Source organism: Aspergillus sydowii, assembly GCF_001890705.1.
Source record: "Aspergillus sydowii CBS 593.65 unplaced genomic scaffold ASPSYscaffold_1, whole genome shotgun sequence".
NCBI classification, from domain to species: Eukaryota; Fungi; Ascomycota; class Eurotiomycetes; order Eurotiales; family Aspergillaceae; genus Aspergillus; species Aspergillus sydowii.
Window position 1 is genome coordinate 3596429 of NW_024467859.1, and position 13681 is coordinate 3610109.

Here is a 13681-nt window from a genome sequence, read left to right on the forward strand (position 1 = left end):
CGTATCTCATCATTAAAGTTTACCCACGTCAAAGAGCACTAAGGCCCCCATCCAGGTTAATCACGCAATTATTCGCGTACTCGTTTTGGGCTAAGAATACAGCTGCATCCGCAACTTCATGCGGCTGTCCAAATCGCCGGAGTGGGATATCTTCTTTCAGTTTGTCGTTTTCGGTCTGGCTGAAACCTGTGATTGTAAATTTATTAGTTAGTACTAACCCTAGGCTTTGCAGGCGCGAAGACATACCAGCAATCATAGGCGTCTCGATATATCCCGGGATGATTGCATTGGACCGAATAATCTGATTCCGAAGGGTTTTAGACGCCTCGACCGTTAATGACCTTGTAAGTCCAAGTACACCGGCTTTTGATGCGGCGTAGGGGACGACGCCTGTGCCGCCTTTTAAGGCGAGGAGGGAGGAGATGTTGATGATGCATTTGGAGGGAATGAAAGTGGTACTGTCAGCGGCGCGGTCTTTCATGCGATTGCGGATTGATGCGCGCACGAGTGCGCGAGAGGTAAGTAGGGAGCCTTCAAGATTTGTGCGGAGGACGTGTGAGATGTCTTTTGGATCTGTTCTGGGGAGGACGTTGGATGTTGAGATACCAGCTGCATTGATGAGGATGTCGACCGGTTGCTGGGCTCGTTAGATGGCTAGTTGGAACAAATAAGAACATAACACATACCATCGCATTTTCTAACTCTCTGGTCCACGTTGACACCTCAGATACATCGCCTACAAGGAGGTCGATCTGGTTGGACGAGGGGATAAGTGTGCCTGGTGCGATGTTGCTCTGATCCAGCGCCTGGTCTTCTTCGGGTGTTCTAGTGGCGACAATTTTATCATTGTCCGTGTTGTTAGATTGAGTTGTAGCTGAGTCTTCTAAATTAGGTCGCGCCAATTGTGTTGCTGCACGAACGAGACGCTCGTGAGATCGCCCGACAAGAATAACGCGGCCCACGCCCTCTTGCAGGAATCGCTCTGCGATGGCGAAGCCAATTCCGGAGCTGCCGCCTGTGATCATGCATGTTCGCCCGAAGAGTCGATTGGAGGGGTGGAATGAAGTGCTATTGGTGTTTGGACTGTATGAAGTGAATTGGCGCGTGTATGGATATCGTGAAACGCGTATTCCATGAACGGGCTTTGCGTAGAGATAGGAGCGGGGTTTGAGGAAATTAGAAAGTCCCCGTGAGGGGATGAGGTAGATGCGATGCATTGACGATCTGGGCCTTGCGGATAGAATGATGGTCAAGAGGGTGGAAGTATAAGGAAGCGGTCTCGTCTCCGCAGCTCCGCCCACCTTTAAGTACTTAGACGCAAGAGGTTCACTACGACAAGTATTAATATTTCTCAGGGCATACGAATAGGGAGACATACCTAACAGGTAAAATCTAGAGCTACTTGCATTATACCAGAACATGCAGATCGGACGGAGGCCGAGAGTGGGCAAGGTCGAGACTTAAGTTCCTTATATCGGCGCGGTTGCGGAGCTTCTGCACGGACCACATCGCGACCTCTTTTTTTCCTTCCGCGTTTTTCTCCCCTCCCGCTTCGCCATCATCCGTGCATCATTCTCGACATTCGCCAAGGGAATGTCTTCAGAACAGGCACAACATGAATTTGTCACTCTCGTATCCGGCGATGGATTCGAGTTCATTATCCCAAGAAGCACAGCCTGTGTTTCAGGCACAATACGCCGCATGCTCGATCCTTCAAGTCAGAATTCCCCTCGCGTCTGCAACTGAAAAAGGAATTCTTGCTAAGGACTTTTTTCGAAATTTAGGCAAATTTTCTGAAGCGTTAAGCGGCCGCTGTGTCTTAGAAAACCTTAGCGGGATCATTTTGGAGAAGGTTTGCGAGTATCTGTGCTATAACGAGAAGAACAAGAACCAAACGAATGTGCCAGATATGGATATCCCACCAGAGCTGTGCTTAGAGTTATTGATGGCTGCGGATTACCTCGACACATAACCTTCCTGGTAGGCGTTGCTCAGTTATTATTGACTAGATCTCTCAGAGGCTGACGCGGGTTTAGCTGATACGCTTGATACGATTGATGGCTAAATGATTTAGAAATGACCGACAGAATCGGTTTAGGAGTTTAATAGGCTTGATTTACGAAGCGAACCGTGTTATATGATCGGCGTTCAGGAATATGGGTATATACACATCTTCGTTATTAACTCGACACGTCTTCTCAGTTTCACCCGTCGTAATGTTGATGTTTGCTGGTATCCTCCTCTATGGTTGCATATCAAGCTTTCCGAAGCTGCGGGAATCCCAGACCTGAGCTTAGCCATCTAGCATCTGCGTCCAGCCTATCCCATGGCTGGAGGCTTTAATGATGATGGCAGATAAAGAGGTAATCCCCCTCTTTCGGCTTTTATCCTCTTCCCAACGGATATCAGGGCCTCATTCAAGGGGAGACAAACTACGCCTTGTAATTCGCATCCTGGCAGAGATACGTAGACTTTATAAAATTCAGTAGGTTCATGCGCGTTGCAAATAATCATCGCTTCTTAATTTTGTGTCGGGGCGGGCCACGCAGCTTGTTACCACTGGAATGTCGCGCGTTGTATATCTTCTCCTTGCCGAATGCTGCATCAGCGATCCGGAGATAACTCACGATGCCCTGGTCGACCACAGCTAGGATGACGTTTCGATACCCATTGCGTATTCTCACATAAAGTTGCCTATCTGACCGGGGAGGGTCTAGAGGTGTGCTCTCTAGCAGGCTGCCTATTTGAGAAAGAGTAGGGACGGTGGTGTGCGTTCGAGCATTGACGACCGCGATCTTGAAATCGGGATCGGGTCGAGCAGACTTGCGGAAACTAGGCGATGGTTTGTAAACATGCCACACGACGGCGTACGGCAACTCTGGGCGTGGAGAGGGGGAGGAAGGGATGACAGGATCGTAATAAGGTATGATTGAGATTCTTCGATAGATATCGTCTAGTAGAAGAAGTTAGCAATATTCAAAGACGGTTGTTCAAGATGTTCGTACCGTAGCTGCGATGGAAACCGAGGCCAGCGACAGGGCCTGCTGCCGTTGTCGGGGCAGCATCACGAAGCCAGTTCAGAAATCGTGTGAAAATCCCGACTAGACCTGGTCCTTGTGGTTTTGTTGGCCCTGTAATATCGCTTGATATTTTGTCATCATCATCTTCGGACCATGCGGGTGCTCGAAACACGGAATAGCCCAAGCGTCGAAGGCCCGTAAAAACAGAGAACCTCTCCATTGTTAGCCCACCACGCCCGGCTAGACATGCGTACGCTGCCTGTAAGCTCATCGGTATCCCGGAATCCTCAATATCATCTTGGTCGCCGTCTCCGACAGCACAGCGGGGCCATCTTATATCCAGGGTGCCTCTTTCAAGCAGATACAGCGCCTCTTCTGGGAGTAGCCATATCCGGCCCCAACGATCTGCTTGTCCAAGTGTTTTGAAGTATTGTCCTTTCGGGATCGCAACATAGACGCATGAGTCCGGGTGTACGTTCGCGCCAACTGACACGGCAGCTCGCGTCTCAACCACAGGGTCTTCGGTGATCGGGTTTAAGGCTTTGGACGATTCAGGCGATACAGGTCCATTTGGAGAGTAGATTCCAATAACTTCGTTCTTCGGGTTGTGTAATCGTGGGTATGCAAGAGCGTTGTGCATCGCCTGTCGGGAAGCGGAGAGGATGTCGGCCTGGAAAAGGGTCGGGTTTGGCTCGAAGTCCTTCTCCCCTCGCTTTGGAATGGAGGCATCTGCGGCGTCTGTCAGGCTGTGAAAGTTAATATGCGGGATACGAGTGACTACAGAGCTACAGCAACTGACAAGGAGAGGTTGTTAAGCATGCGGAAGTCCTGAGTTTCATCCGATAGATCAATATCGGCATGACCTCCTCCAGTGGAGGGATTGTTGATTGCAGCTTCATCTAGGTCTGCCATGACGAAGTAGAAAATGCAGCCCTAATTTGTCAATATGTGGCGCGTTATAGGGAGCTGCAATGAGGAGAGAGGTTGAGAGCGAAGTCGCGCGATAAAAAAAAAGCTCGGGCTGTTATCAGTCATGGTGGATATAAAGTTATCAGTTCAGTTTTGAGTTCCGCATTTTGACTCAGATCCAGACTTTCTTTCATTCTTCCCCACTAGTTCTCCCTTGCTGTACTTTACTTTCTATATCATCTACTTGGAAAACGTTATGGAAGCCGAAGTTGCAAGCGTACCGGAAATCGACTACAACGATGCTCTCGTCCAGGTATGGGAGTCTCTTGTCGTACCCGACTTCTCGTCCAAGCGCCCCGCCCTGACAGCCATCGCAGATCTCCACGAATCTCACCAACGCCTTGAACACCTACGGGTCATCCTCTCCGCAATATCAAACGGTCCTGGAAATTCTCAAAGACCATTTGCGACAAATTGAGAGGACGCGGAACCAGGTGGCTCAGAAGTTGGATCCCGATACTCTCAGCGTCGCGATGGGTTTCTTGGAGATCGGAAAGTGAATTTAGTCATCACGTCAGTCTGATTATTGGGGTATTAGCTTGAGTGAAACATCTGACTGTGCGACAATCAGGGTAGTTGGTTAATATCGCTGCCTGTGGCAGTCTAGTGCAACGCCAGGCTAGGCAGGGCTGTGCACGAGGGGTCCGAATCCCCCAACATTCAACCTTCAACATCACTCGCTGCCTGCTCGACGATCGAACAATTTGGCCCCGAAGAGGCACTAAAAAGTCAACAGCCTCATGGCCACGTAAATCAAAACGCCGCGAGTAGGGAATTTATCGAGCTTTGGTCCGCTCGCTCAAATAACAACTGTCGTCCCTCTCCAAGTTACCATCTATCCACAGCACGACTGCATCGTATCTGCTCGCTACCACCGATACAACTCGCGCAACTACAAGTCTCCCCCAATGGCAACCACGTCCGATACAACTCCTCTGCTCGCCGATTCGGAGCCTCTCGAGGCCGGCGAGTACCAACTCCCTCAAGATGGAACTCTCACCAACCCTGTCCAACGGAAACCAACAGACTACCGAAAGACAATATTGCTCACTCACCTAGCAGCGGCCCTCTCTATAGTCGCCTTTATTTTCGACCTAACGGTTATATGCATCGATTTTGCCAGCCCGGGCGGTTTCTATTTGTTCTGGAGCCTCCGAGAACGACTCCAGATACTATTTGCCCTCGTACGTAACCCTCCCACAAACGGTCAAACATTCCATACTTACCAAGCGCCCCAGAGCATCGTAACTGCCGTAACCGCATTTCTCAACCTATCCCGCCTCAGGCACACCCGCCAACCTCTCTGGCTCTGGCTAAACCTGATTATCGACGCCGTGATTGGGGTCTACACCGTCTGCACAGCGCCAGATGCTCTGGTTCTGAACTTCGACCAAACGCCCGACTCGTGGCTTCCTGACTCCAGGGCTGCGCAGACTGCCCAGGCTGTTATTGTGCTTTTGGGCATTGGACTGGTTGCCGGGCTTGCTGCTGGGTTTGTTTCCCCGCCCTCTTATTCAATCAGCTATGAACGCTAACTAATGGGGTGCTTATTATAGTTTGGCACATTTGGTTCTTTTCCCCGTGCGCTGCTACGCGTCCTTTGCCAGCCAGTCATGGCAGACTCCCCAGAACTGGAGAATTCCAGGTGGTGAGTTTAAGATCGAATTTAGTATCAAGTTTTTGAGGCAGGATGATGGGGGCGATTCTTCTCGAGGCGCTGTAGTGTAAGGTGTATGGATCTACGAGGTCTTCGCTGCGTGTTCCTTGATGAGATATGACATGGATGTGTAATCATTGGACTCTATTAACACGGGTATTCAAACTGAAACGGTTTCTAAGAAATTAAATAATACACGTTATATTGACCAAGCACGGCTAGATAGTCAGCATGGAGATATGGAGCAATGACAATGACTCCTTCGAGCTCCTGGCTATAATATGAAGAAATCCATGAAAACAGAAACCAGACACCCCGCCCCTGTTCCCAGGCCCCAACCAGAAACAAGCACACTAAATACAAAGGCTAACGAGGCAAAAAAGAGAACAACATGCAAGAAATGTAAACTCCGTAAACCATGCATTCGTGAGACGTAACCGGCCTGGTCCTCCAGGCTGCAGGATTGTACGGCGACATGTATGTCTGTATAGTTGGTGTAGGCTGAGTTTAACCTGGCAGCCACTAGTAGTCGCTTTCTCTATCGCAGAAGTCGGTATGGTATAAGTGGGGTGAAGGATCTTCGGCTGACGCCTAGCGACGTGGTTCCTTCTAGGTTTCGAAGAGGTAGGTTGCAGCGCTTCTCGTCAGCTTAGTCTATTAAAGGCTTCTTTTGGTTGCCGACGACGGCTACCCCGAGATGGCGAAGACCGTTGGGATCTGACGGTCGAACTATCGAAGGAAGCGGTAATAATGGGTTATCGGGGTTGATGTGGGCGGCCTCTCGAGCTGCCTGTTCTATAGCTTCCATCTCTTCCTTGCAGCCAGCGTGGTCAAGTGGACAAACAACAATTGGTTGTCGTATCACAATGTCTCGCGCTGATGCTAGGTGAGCCTAGGGAAATGTCAGCCGATGGCCAAGAACAATGTGCTGATTGGGTTGACTTCGTGTGTGAGACCTACCTTTACTGTTAAATAGTATTCGATTTTATAGAGGCTTGCTGTGGTGGTGAACCCGCTAACGGCATATGTGGGAAATCCCGGTTTACCTCGAGGAAGAACGCCCTCTCCATCGCGCATATCCTTCGCTGGGAACACCAAACCCATATTAGTTAGGAAGCCCGTCGGGGGCAACTTTACGCCAATCGGTTCTGTCCGTTTTGTTAAGGTTTTGACCTTCCGTTGGGGCTCGTCACCCTCATGGTTGTAGATGATTTCTTCGTCGATCCCGATGGTAATCTTGTTTATTGTAACTTTCCTGGCTTTGCTGATCCAGTCGGGATTCGGAGATAATTTAACGTAGACGCTCACGGGGTCGAGAGGGCCGTATGACCATCGCGGCAAAGAGATACCCAATGTCACCAAATGATCTGATACATTTTCGGCAGACTCCGGGCGATTGTACATCCCAAATGTCGACAGCGTGTCGTACCGTGAAATAGGAACCGGGAACGAGTACTTTCTCTGGTCGGAATGGCCTTGCTGCACCATCACCACAATCTCATAGAATGTCTCGGCAATACGACTGGGGAGCTGCAAGCTAGCGGGAGGGACGCGTCTAGACGCATCTGGTCCGCCTCGCCCAAAAGGAATGAATAAAACGAACGGCAAATCCATTGACAGGACCTCTTCGTATTCTCGACCAGCCGGGCAACGGAACAGGAGCATTTCTTTTCCAACAATATCGGTAATGTCTTTCCTCGGGGGCGCTAGACGTCTTCCTACTACTAGGTCCGCTGATGGGTGGATTGTTTCGCGACGAACGAGAGATACAGTGACGAGGGATACGTTGACGGCGGCCGTGATGCCGACGCTGGGTCTGATCTCGACTTTACCTTCTATACGGGGCTGCAGATGGTAAGCGCGCTGGCCTGGTGGAGCTTATTTGGCGGGTAGTAGTCGCATGACACTTACCATAGTCGCAGATATCCCAGGGTATCCGATCAGAAAGTTGCCATTTGCAGGCCCCGACACTCGCACGAAGGCGGCCATTGTGAGAGCGCAACTCCCACACCACCATCGGTAGGTGGTAGGTGAGAGGGATGCGCCTCGAGAGTTGTTTGCGGACTATGTAAACTCGACAGTGTGGATGACCTTGACAGGTTCATAGAGGGCTCGGATCGAGGGTTGTTGATGTTTGGTCCGGCGACGCTGATCGTGCGACGGTGTAGGGGTGGTGAGGTGGTAAGCGGCTATTGAGGTCCAGACACGGCCCGCACAGCAGCTCGTCGAGAAGAAACAGGAATAGCGTAGACTGAGTGGTGAGCAGGAAAAGTCGAGGTCTGAAGACAGGAAATCCACAGGATGGAGTCTGGGACTCAGGGAGCCGCAGAGGGGCGTGCGTTGAAGGCGGCTGAGAGAGCAAGTTGATTGTTGGTGCTGCCGAGTTGGTGGGGAAGCTGAACTGACTCCGGATGAGAGAACAGAGAACAGCCAACTCCTGCCGACTTCGCTTCGCTCGCTTTGAGCTGATCTGCACCTCGAGTTCGCGCCCGCGGGCCTGAGGCTGACCTCGTTTTCCTCTTGTCCTCATTCGCGCTCCTCCACTTTCTCTCGCAATCCGGACCCCCCCCGTCTTCATGGGCCACGAATGACCGCCTTTCCCTCCGATGTTGATTGTCGTTGTTTTCGCCCGCTTCTTCAACGTCATATTTGTTCCGACGAACAGTCGAGATTACCTACGAGCGCCCCTGTGGCCCAGGCGACTTGATAAGATCAGCGGCTCCTCGATTAGTTATTACATATGACGATGACTTTTAGAAAGCCTGGACCAAAACGATCTGGGCTCGTAGTCGTATTTCATCATGGTCTGTATATCTGTACATTACTATATGCTGATTTCCATTGGAGCGGCTCAGTATCTGCCAACACCGTCGCTGTGCTAGTTGTGAGACAATCTGGGGTCTCCTGGTGAGGGTCTCCACGGTTTAGTATGTGTACACTTGCAGCCTTCAACAAGAAGAGCATAATCGACCCCGCCAGGTCCACCATGCTGCATGCTTGACCTTCAACGTTGGCTAGTAAAGGGTATATAGACACTAATAAAATTACATTCAATAAAATAATATCTCACATTGACATGGTTCAAAACAAAAGAGCAGCGCTGACCAAAAGCCACAAAGTTGGTTGACTGGTTGCCCGGCGCAACAAGTATGACATCGATGTCTCTCGTTCCCCCACACAGCAATCCTGGGCCAGACTTCTTCAGCCTCCGCACACTCGCAAGCACTTGTCCATCGTCTTGACGAACTTGGCCTTGAGCCACATTTACAATCCCAATCGTGAAGTCAGAATTCAAAGAAAATGCCGCCCTCCCGTCGTCGAGGAGGCAACACTGCCTCATCCCGATCAAACCAGCCTGTGCTATCCTTCGGCGCCAAGTCAAGAGTCACAAAGCCGTCCGCCGCCCCATCACCTTCGGAGAAAGCCAAGGATCTTGAGCCTCTTGTTGCAAACGTCCCCGAGGCAGATACGTTGAAGGATGTCCCGCAGTCAAAGGACGTCCAGCCCTCCCAACCTCATGTAGCGGAGCTTGCTGTGAGGTCACAAGCGAAGGCCGAAACCCAGCAACCGTTGTTGGAGGTGGACAAGAAAGCCACCAAGATCACGCAGAAACAGCTACAGGAGTACTGGAACAAAGAGGAAGCGAAGAGCCGGGGACCTAGGGGTGGGTTGCTCACCTATCTTTGTTACGTTGAATGACGTTCTGACCGTACATAGTTCATCATCAGGATCTTGGCCTAGACGAGAAAATATTGCGGCATTTTGATCTTTCTAGTCAATATGGGGTATGTTCTGTCTTAACACTGGCTATGTGTTTATACTCGGCGGATTCCAAGGAGACCCTTCGCTAACACCATCCAGCCATGCATCGGAATCGCACGTTTAAAACGCTGGAGGCGAGCAGAGTCTCTCAGCCTGAATCCCCCCCTTGAGGTCCTCTCAGTCTTACTCAAGAAAGAAGGCGCCATAGGGCAGCGAGCGTATATCGACGAGCTAATGTCATGAGTACCGTTCGAACGACGACGGATGTAACATTTTGCCTTGGATTCAAAACGGGTCTTGATATATAAGTTGGCGTTCGAGATCAAGACCAAGCTGGGCGTTTGGAGTACACTGTACATACCCTTTGAAGAATACGATTTCCGTTTTCATGAGATATGGTCTTACGAGTTCGGCTCACTGGCCCGAAGGGTATTGAGGTACCGTTAGAAGGTGAGTCGGACAGAGAATACCCGTTGAGGTGCCTTGTACAATGGTCTGGCAAATGTCCCCCTCTGTCACTGTGATTGTCCCTGCAAAAAGACCCGATGTCTCCCAGGCACCGTTCCCCCTTTCTACCTCTCATCCTTCCAAAACATAATTGTCTTCTAAATGTTCCATGCTTCCGGCCACTTCAAGACTCACCCAGTCTCCTCTATGCCATCCTCGCTCGTCTTCAATGGTGTCTTTCAAAGACGGTCAGATGAAGCCTATCGGACGGTGGTCTTGTAGCGAAGGTTCTACTGGTTAGCACCATTTTTTTTTGGCTCGTAACGTTCTTCCGCCAGCGCTCCTTCGGCACGCAACGGAAATCTCATGTCATGTCACCTAAGTGGCCTTCTTTTCAATATGCGACCAAGTACGCATTGCTCATTACTCAGTCTTACCCTGGTGACGCGGATGCCGATACTGTTGCGTCCTCCCATTGTCCATGTCACATCAATCTTTCGCGGTTGCAAGTCTGTGTTACGCTGACTCCTTAGTCCGTCAATATCAAGAATAGCAGCTGTATGCTAAAATTTCCCCAAGCCGAAATAGTATACAGAAGTGGGCATCCCAAGCCCCTATGGCATGTGATACAAGTCGCTGGGGGCTGGTCTGGTCCTCTCCAAGCGTATAAAACAGCCTAATGGCCCAAGGATTAACTTACATACACCTTCTCTATATTGCAGTCTTTCATCCCCATCGTCTTCGGTTACTAGGTCCCAGGGGCTTTTTCCAAGGTTTCCATCAAAATGAAGTTTTACATGGTCTCTGCGGTGCTTTTTAGCACGGGCCTCACATTAGCCCAAATTCTAGGATTGCCCAACTGTTCTGTGAGCTTCTGGAGCCGATTAAACCTTTCGCCCTCTTTTCCTGACCATGTCGCCAGATTCAATGTTTTGTTGACGCCATGACTCATGACGAATGCTCAAATCTGACTGACTTTGCTTGTCACTGCCGAAAACCCGCCCTTGTAACTGAGGTGACTCCCTGTGTCCAACGAGCTTGTAATGAGCAAGACCAGACGTGTTAGTCACAAGCCTCCATCATGCAGCCGAACTCTGCATATATCTTGACCACGTTGTCATCCATACTAACGAACCCAACAGCCGTCTCCAACGTTGTGGTGACCGAATGCTCCAGCGTTGGCGTTCCGATCTCCATCCCTTCAGTTGGTGGTGGCTCAACTAGCACGAGCATCCCAACGACAGGTGAAAATGCCACTCCAACAAATGGGCCCGTCAGTCCCTCCGGCCCCATAGTGACTCTTCCCACATCAACACCGATAATACCCTCTTCAACCCCTGTGGGTTCTTCATCTTCTGTGCCTGTTTCATCCAACATTGTTTACCCGTCAAACCCGGCTTCGCCGTTGCCTCCATTTCTTGGAGGCGCTAGGCCTCTAAGTTCCGGGGGGAAACTGGCTGGCGCAGCTGCCGCTATTGTGGCCGGCTATTTGGCTTGAAGGCACGGCTTACATTGGCTTTTATTCACATTCAAGGAAGGCCTATTAGAAGCTGCGAGCGCCGAGACTGGATACATACAGGGAGAAGGAATTCATGGGTGGTGGCTATTATATTCTTGATTAGGTTCCTTGTTGATTGTGTCTGTAGCTAAGGTTGTTGACTTATCTATATTATTGGATATCACCAGAGAATTGTTCCAACCATGTCAAATCATCCATAAATAGAGAAACTCTCTTAGCAAAAATTATTAGGTGGATATATTAGAGAGTGGAATTCTCTTTAAGTGCCACTACAGATACAGTATTCACCCTGTGCATGCAGACATTCATTCACCTTAGGGCTAGAGTATTATAACAACCTCAATTTGTTCTTTGTCCATGCTCTGGGTCATTGTCACAACCCAGATACATCATTTGATAGGTTATCTATTGTATAAAGTCATTAATGCACTTGTGTTGTCGCCGAGACAAGAGGAACACTTCATCAGTTGTATCATGCCTCTATTTCTCTGTTCACCCCCTCTTCATCGCTCCTTCCACATTCATATTCACACCATGTCTCTTTGCTACCAACAGTCTCAGCGTTGCAAAAATCGCAAAATGAAGAGACCAAAAAACCCATTCCGCTCAACCCTCAGCCGACGGATACACAAAATGCTCTCCAGGGTTGACAGAAATAGACAATCAAGACTAAAACCAACGGTTAAACAACAGTGTCGTGGCATCCTCGTTTTTACGCTAGTTGTTGTCCTCATCGTCTATCTTGTGGTTCTTTTTGTGCAAAACCTGGTTCACTTCCCTCAGATCTTGTTTAACGAGTTGTCCGGTCTCTACGTGTTTCTGGCTCCCTCTGTGCACGACCACCTATCACGGTTTTCGTCTAACGACTTCGTATTCTTTATTCCGGTACGTCACTTCTCTATGTTCTTACTTTTATATGTTTCTTTCCTCTGGCTGGCAGGTCCATTGTCATGTGCCACGCTGACGACGATGGTGTTTTAGCTTGCTTGTGGATTAGGCTGTCTGGCTCTTGGACGTCTGATAAGACGAGCCTGTGCTTTTATGTGGCATGGGTCGACTAACCAGGAATCGGACGTGGTAAGTATCTGTTTCTGGGGAGTCTGTTACCCACACTAGGTGCAGGATGTGGGTGGAAGTTGATATAAAATTGGTCAGGAAATGGTATCAGCGCGTCGTACACCTGCCCCTGGAAAGCCGAGGGAAAGGGATGCCGACCATACCCAGAATGAAAATAGGCAAAACGGGGATGAAGAGGTGCCGGGAGAGGGAATTCAAGACCAAGCGGGAGGTATGAAGGGCGTCGATACCCAGGACGAGCCGTCCAGACAACCCGAGCAGAAAAAAGGCAAGGGTCACAAGAAGAAAACGAAGAAAGACGAGGAAGAAAGTGAGCTCATAAAGGTTACTACATGCATGTTTTGGTTTCCCTGTTTTTCCAGCGTTTGTACCAGCTTCTGAATATTTTACATGAAACACCGCAATCTTTTCGAGATACACTCGACCGTATAAAGGTTCCCGTTGGAACCCAGAATAACCCGGTAGCCCTAGTTGCATTGACTGCTAGTAAGTCCAACAAAGTCTTCATAATTATATTTAAGTTAGGTGGGACTTTCGAAGCCGATGTCACGCACAGAACATGGATCCAGATTGTTCCGGATTGAGCTTCTTTGTCATCCACAACTCCAGGGCCGGCGTCTCGCACATTGCAACCGATACAGATGGCACCGGTTACAGAGTCGTTGTGCTGAGACTCGTATTGTTCGCTGTCGGCTTCAATAGGTTTGTCTGAAGCGGTGCCTCTCGCTGCAATTACTGTAGTCGCCTCCGAATCAGTCCCACTAATATCATCATTATATCCGGAGACAAGAAGCTTGATTTCTTCGTCTCGGCCGTCAGAAGGCATGGATGGTTTTAACAGCTAAGATGCCAGGAACAAGAGAGTAAGATCAGCGGCGAAATATGCTTTATGTTTTGGACCGATATAGCAACGGCTGAGTGACAAATAGAATACTGCAAGTAATGCGTTCGTAGAGGCGGAAGCGACAAAATCATAAAGTTGGAGATATACATGGAAGAGGAAAACGAGAGAGAAACGAGAACAGTAGATACTATCCAATCTGTACCATGTGAATAAGCATGTCCCCTAACACTGTACTTTCATGAAGATTAAGGTCCAGAAGCTTCGTCACCATAGCCATTAACGTAACTTGAGTAAATCTGAGTTGATGCACCAGTCCAAGGCAGGAAACGAGTTACTACACAGATAATGTAGATATGGGAAATCCGAGGAACTAATATCGCACTCCA

The 13681-nt window shown here is 49.5% G+C and overlaps 6 protein-coding genes across 6 annotated transcripts; 4 read left to right on the top strand and 2 right to left on the bottom strand.

Moving 5' to 3' along the window:
* Window positions 1-28: 28 nt before the first annotated feature.
* On the bottom strand, window positions 29-3932 carry ASPSYDRAFT_141064 (uncharacterized protein; the record flags this gene model as incomplete). Its single annotated transcript, XM_040841104.1, has 7 exons — window positions 29-186; window positions 247-637; window positions 687-1083; window positions 1769-1869; window positions 2628-2878; window positions 2985-3766; window positions 3820-3932. The coding sequence occupies 7 exons, from the start codon at window positions 3930-3932 to the stop codon at window positions 29-31; spliced, it is 2193 nt and encodes a 730-aa protein (XP_040708433.1).
* Window positions 3933-4185: 253 nt separating this feature from the next.
* ASPSYDRAFT_84629 (uncharacterized protein) lies at window positions 4186-4489 on the top strand (the record flags this gene model as incomplete). The annotated part of the gene is made up of 2 exons (XM_040851380.1): window positions 4186-4242; window positions 4307-4489. 2 exons carry the CDS (start codon window positions 4186-4188, stop codon window positions 4487-4489), a joined length of 240 nt encoding a protein of 79 aa, XP_040708434.1.
* A 233-nt stretch (window positions 4490-4722) lies between these two features.
* ASPSYDRAFT_335803 (uncharacterized protein) lies at window positions 4723-5822 on the top strand. The gene is made up of 2 exons (XM_040845116.1): window positions 4723-5481; window positions 5546-5822. The coding sequence occupies exons 1-2, from the start codon at window positions 4898-4900 to the stop codon at window positions 5715-5717; spliced, it is 756 nt and encodes a 251-aa protein (XP_040708435.1). The 5' UTR covers window positions 4723-4897; the 3' UTR covers window positions 5718-5822.
* A 473-nt stretch (window positions 5823-6295) lies between these two features.
* On the bottom strand, window positions 6296-7635 carry ASPSYDRAFT_193195 (arrestin C-terminal domain-containing protein; the record flags this gene model as incomplete). Its single annotated transcript, XM_040843670.1, has 3 exons — window positions 6296-6538; window positions 6607-7491; window positions 7552-7635. The coding sequence occupies 3 exons, from the start codon at window positions 7633-7635 to the stop codon at window positions 6296-6298; spliced, it is 1212 nt and encodes a 403-aa protein (XP_040708436.1).
* Window positions 7636-8946: 1311 nt separating this feature from the next.
* ASPSYDRAFT_54099 (putative DNA polymerase delta subunit 4) lies at window positions 8947-9651 on the top strand (the record flags this gene model as incomplete). The annotated part of the gene is made up of 3 exons (XM_040848792.1): window positions 8947-9310; window positions 9364-9431; window positions 9508-9651. The coding sequence occupies 3 exons, from the start codon at window positions 8947-8949 to the stop codon at window positions 9649-9651; spliced, it is 576 nt and encodes a 191-aa protein (XP_040708437.1).
* A 1102-nt stretch (window positions 9652-10753) lies between these two features.
* ASPSYDRAFT_39359 (CFEM domain-containing protein) lies at window positions 10754-11618 on the top strand. Its single transcript, XM_040845880.1, has 2 exons — window positions 10754-10916; window positions 10998-11618. The coding sequence occupies exons 1-2, from the start codon at window positions 10799-10801 to the stop codon at window positions 11351-11353; spliced, it is 474 nt and encodes a 157-aa protein (XP_040708438.1). The 5' UTR covers window positions 10754-10798; the 3' UTR covers window positions 11354-11618.
* Window positions 11619-13681: the final 2063 nt, after the last annotated feature.